We start from the raw sequence: 4,341 nt of genomic DNA, 5'->3' as shown, positions 1-4,341 counted from the left end.
AGCCCCGATACAGAGAGATTTGCTTTTTTCGGGGTTCAACCGTGCGCCGGAGAGGCACGCGTACTCGTCGAAGAGTCGGAGGGCCTTCACCAGGCTGTCTTCGTCGCGCAGGTAGAGGGTCACGTCGTCCGCATACGCCGAGACGCGAAGCTCACCGGACCCAGGTAGAGCAAGTCCGCTTATGCTGGGGTGCCTGTCGACTCCAACCAGGAAGGGCTCTAAGCTGAGGACGAAAAGTACCGGGGACAGCGGGCACCCCTGCCGAACTCCTCGCGTTACCGGAAAGCGTGCCACTAAGGAGCCATTCAGGAACAAGTCACTCCGCAAGTCACTGTACAAGGCTGCGAACAGCTCAGCACTCTCGGAGGAGAAGCCAAACCCGTCGAGAACACCGAGCAGGTATTGGTGCTCGACGCGGTCGAACGCCTTGGCTTGGTCCAACGACACGAGAAGCCCGTTCGCCCGTCGGGAGCGTGTGAACTCCAGGATGTCGCGAGTGAGAGTCGTCAAAGTATGTATGCTGCGGCCCGACACCGAGCACGTCTGTCGGGGGTTTACCAGCTCCGGTAGGAAAGTTTGCAGACGCGAGGCTAGGGTCGCCGCGAGGAGCTTGTAGTCACTGTTTAACAACGTTATCGGGCGCCATGCCCCGGGGTCGGCATGGTCACCACCCTCCTTGGGGATGAGTACGATCCGTCCCAGCCGAAAGGATGACGGTAGGAGGAGGTCTTCAAAGTAGACCCGCACGACAGCGGTAAAGAAGTTACCGAGAATGTGCCAGAACGTGCGATAGAACTCCGCTGGGAGACCGTCCGGTCCTGGTGCAGAGCCGTTCTTCATCCGCTTCAAAACGTTCCACAGCTCGGTCGCGGACGGGGGCCGCCGCAGGCCCGCGTCATCCTCGGCGGAGATCTTGGGGAGGCCGCTGAGGAGAGGGTGCGAGGACACCGAATAGCGATCAACCGGCGCGTCCGACTGGGCCAGCGATCGGAAGTGGGCTGCGAAGCGACCATCGTCAAGGTGGCCGGGCGACCCCGATGCGGAGGGCGTCTGCTGTCTTTCAAAGGCTTGTAGGCTTGTGCGATGGGTGTAGCGCAGTACCTCCGGGTGGACCGACGGGCTCCCCTGAGCCTGCAAGACAGTAGCCGCAGTGGAGTCCCACCGAAGGTATCGTTCGTAGCGTCTCTGCAGCTGGTCGAGGTACGCCCTCATGAAGGGGGTCAAGGCGCCCCCTCGGCGGACGATACGGATTCGGAGGATAGTGTCTTGTAGAAGCCCTCGATGCCGTTCGCGGAGGTGCCGTCCCATCAGAGTGCTGAAGCTTTGCCATTGACCTTTTAGGCGGTCCCAAGACGCCGGCTCTGGGCGCACGCCCACTAGCGACTCCTTGACCAGGTTGCCTAGCGTGCGGCGCGTGGTCTCGTCGTGGAGGATCCTGGAATCCAGACGCCACGGACGTGGGGAGCGTGCGACGGCAGAGTCGAAGCAGAACTTGATAAGTAGCGGACGGTGATCGGAAATCTCTTCTGGGCACGACGGGAAGTCCACCGCAGTACAGGTCTGTAGCGCGGCAGATAGCGTACGAGGCAAGTACAACCGGTCTATGCGACTTCCGGAAGCCCCTCTGTTCCACGTCGACTGGTGGGTGGATCCATGCAGTAAGGACCATCCGTCTACGAGGTCGAAGTGCCTCACAAGCCGCCGAAGTTCACGGGCGGACCAGGTTGAGCGACCCTGACCAGGACCCCGAACGTCGGCGTTAGAGTCCAGAACGCAATTGAAGTCGCCGACCAAAAAGCACGGGCCCGCGTCGAGTAGATGCACGTCCAGGCTGCGGAAGTACTCGTGCTGGAAGGTCGATACAGTTGGTGCGTAGACAGTGACGAGGCGAAATTTTCGTTCACCGAAGAAAAAGTCCAAACGAAGAGTCCTTCCCTCCGTATCAAAAAGATAAGTGGCATTGCGCAGCAGACTGCGATTGCAGACAACCACGCCCACGCCCGTCGCGCGGCGCGGCGCGTAAGAAAAAAAAGCAGTCACAGAAAACCGGGCTTCGAAATCCGCAACGTCACGGAAGCGGGCAAAGTTGGTGTCTTGCAAGCACAGAAGATCGCAGTTCTGCATCCTCGCGAAATGCATCACTTCAGTTTGCTTCGCTGGGTTTCGAAAGCCCCGCACATTCAGGGATAATATGCGAAGTGTGGCCAGTATAAAGTAAAAAGGGGGGGGATAGGGACGCCGGCGTGTTGCTTAAAACGTGGAGCTGTCGGACGATGCTGGAGAGGGGTGCCGACGCGGGGGGGAGGACTTTCGCGGTTTCTTGGGGCACGCGGCTCGTGGGCCCCCACTGTCAGTTGAGCAGGAACCGCTGCTCCTGAGGGGACGCTTGGAGTCCTCGTCCGTTAGTCGGTTCGAGTCGGACTCCGGTGTTTCAGTTGTGGTCGTATCCATACTGTCGGTCGGTGTCTCTGCGGGGCCACCTGGAGCGGGGTTCTCGTCGATGACGAGGTGGTCGCTGTCGCTGGACACCTCGCCATCACCCGACGCTTGGCTCCACGCTGCATAGGCGGTGTCGCCGACAATAACCGCGGCGGTTCGGGCAGAGTCCGTCGCTTCGGCTGAAGTCACCCCCGAGCCGGTCGGGCTTGGCTCAGGTGGGGCGGGTGGGGGCGGCGACGGAAGAGGCGGTGGTGCGGCCGCGGCTGCGGCGTCAGGTGGTGACGGAGGGGCGACGGCGGAGACGGTTGGTACGGCCGGAGCTTCGGGGGCGATGGGACGGGTCGCGTTTCCTGGGTCCAGGGCCGGGAAATCGGTGGCGTAGTTTCCGGTGACCATGGAGGAGTAGCTTCTCTTGGCGGTGCAGTCCACAGTCGCGTGGGTCCCACCGCAGCGTCCACAGTTGGCAGTGCAGCCCTCGGTTGGGTGCCCGAAGACACCGCAGCGGTCGCAGTAGCCCGTCGTACACTGTGCCCAGACGTGGCCCTCCTGCCTGCAGCGTCGGCATACGCGCTTCAGGCCGCGGTAGTCAAAAGTTGCACGATGTCCGGCGACGCGCAGGAAGTTGGGCAGGGGGTTAGCCTCCTTCATCTCCATGCGGATGAAGCGGGTTCCTGTTTTCACAGTCGCCGTTCGGTGGTAGGTTGCGTAGGAGACGTCGATGACTTTGCCGTACGGGGCCAGGGCTTGGACGAGCTGGTCGTTGCGCACAAACGTCGGCAGGAAGAGGCAAGTCACATTCGTCACCTGCGGACCCGTCGGCACGATGGGGACTGACTGGTTGGCGATGGAGACGCTGCCGGCCTCACGAAGCTTGAGGGCGGCTGCACGGGTGTTGACGACGACTTGGAGGGGAGAGACCGGTTGGAAAGCAGACAGATACTTTGTTATTCTCACGTCTTCTTAATTTGAAAATGAGGACCCAGTTATCGGCTACATGAAGTTAATAATTTTCTTGAGGTGCTCTGCCCCACGTAGAAGGATTGGTGCAGACGTCTGGAGTAATGAACTGCCTGGGGAGTTTGTGGAGCATGAGCAATCCAGAAAAGGGGGGGGGGGGGGGGGGGGGGGGGAGTTGTGTCGATTTTGGACATTGAGAACTTCAGCGACGATCCGGACGGCGCGCGAGAAACGAGCGCGGGGCCAAAGCACGGGGCGCGAGGCGCGTGACGGGGAGACAGGACAGATCAGCCATGGCGGCGCAAGCCACCGAACACCAGGCTCGAAGAATAAAGATGTCTCCATCATAACTTGGACCCTAATCTCCGGGCAAGCGGTGAGCGAGAATGCCACAGCCTCTTGCGACGTCTTAAGACCGGATGCGATGCTGCGGAGCTGGTCCTAAGAGGTCGTAAGAGGCTTAAAAACCGGACTTGTCTCTCGCCGTCGTACTCGGCTCCGCCGATTTCCTCATGGTCCCCGATTTGCTTGAAATTTTGCTAAACTCGCCAAACAACGTCTTTAAAATAGTATCCCAAATATTAGGTCAAAATAATTTGTTTTCACGAAGTTATTGAATTTACAATTTTGGTCCTCACCGTGTTTTTCAAACTGAAAGTCTCTACTGGCAACAATGAAAAAGTGACGTCATTGGAAGTGCAGGGGTTCACTCTTTGGACTGTAGAATTTGTTCCCAACTGATTCGAAGCAGTTTCATGGTGCCAAATGAATGCTTTGGAAGCTCGCTCCAGTCCCCGCGCTCCACCACGGAACAAATGATAGGCATATTCCATTTTTTAGACTGCTCGCCCGACTGGCAAGCTGACCTTCCACTGACGTCACGGCCCTGAAAAGGGCGGGTATATTTGAATGTTTGTTTTTGCATCATTTTCATCTGCCGATTTC

The 4,341-nt window shown here is 59.0% G+C and overlaps 1 protein-coding gene across 1 annotated transcript; it reads right to left on the bottom strand.

Moving 5' to 3' along the window:
* Positions 1-2,250: 2,250 nt before the first annotated feature.
* LOC115330045 (translation initiation factor IF-2-like) lies at positions 2,251-3,691 on the bottom strand. The gene is made up of 2 exons (XM_042293730.1): positions 3,634-3,691; positions 2,251-3,398 (listed from the first exon to the last, which is right to left on the bottom strand). The coding sequence occupies exons 1-2, from the start codon at positions 3,689-3,691 to the stop codon at positions 2,251-2,253; spliced, it is 1,206 nt and encodes a 401-aa protein (XP_042149664.1).
* Between the last annotated feature and the right edge of the window lie 650 nt (positions 3,692-4,341).

The sequence above is a fragment of the Ixodes scapularis genome, unplaced genomic scaffold (assembly GCF_016920785.2).
Source record: "Ixodes scapularis isolate PalLabHiFi unplaced genomic scaffold, ASM1692078v2 PGA_scaffold4__175_contigs__length_147842914, whole genome shotgun sequence".
Lineage (NCBI taxonomy): Eukaryota > Metazoa > Arthropoda > Arachnida > Ixodida > Ixodidae > Ixodes > Ixodes scapularis.
Note: the sequence above shows the minus strand (reverse complement) of the source record. Positions and strands in the feature narration are given on the sequence as shown.

What these genes read in the sequence shown, in the direction of transcription:
- LOC115330045 (XM_042293730.1), bottom strand. Translation starts at nt 3,691, where the DNA reads ATGGCTGATCTGTCCTGTCTCCCCGTCACGCGCCTCGCGCCCCGTGCT. An exon ending in GCCCCGTGCTTTGGCCCCGC is followed by an intron (nt 3,399 to 3,633) that starts GCTCGTTTCTCG and finishes TTTCAAATTAAG; the next exon opens with AAGACGTGAGAATAACAAAG.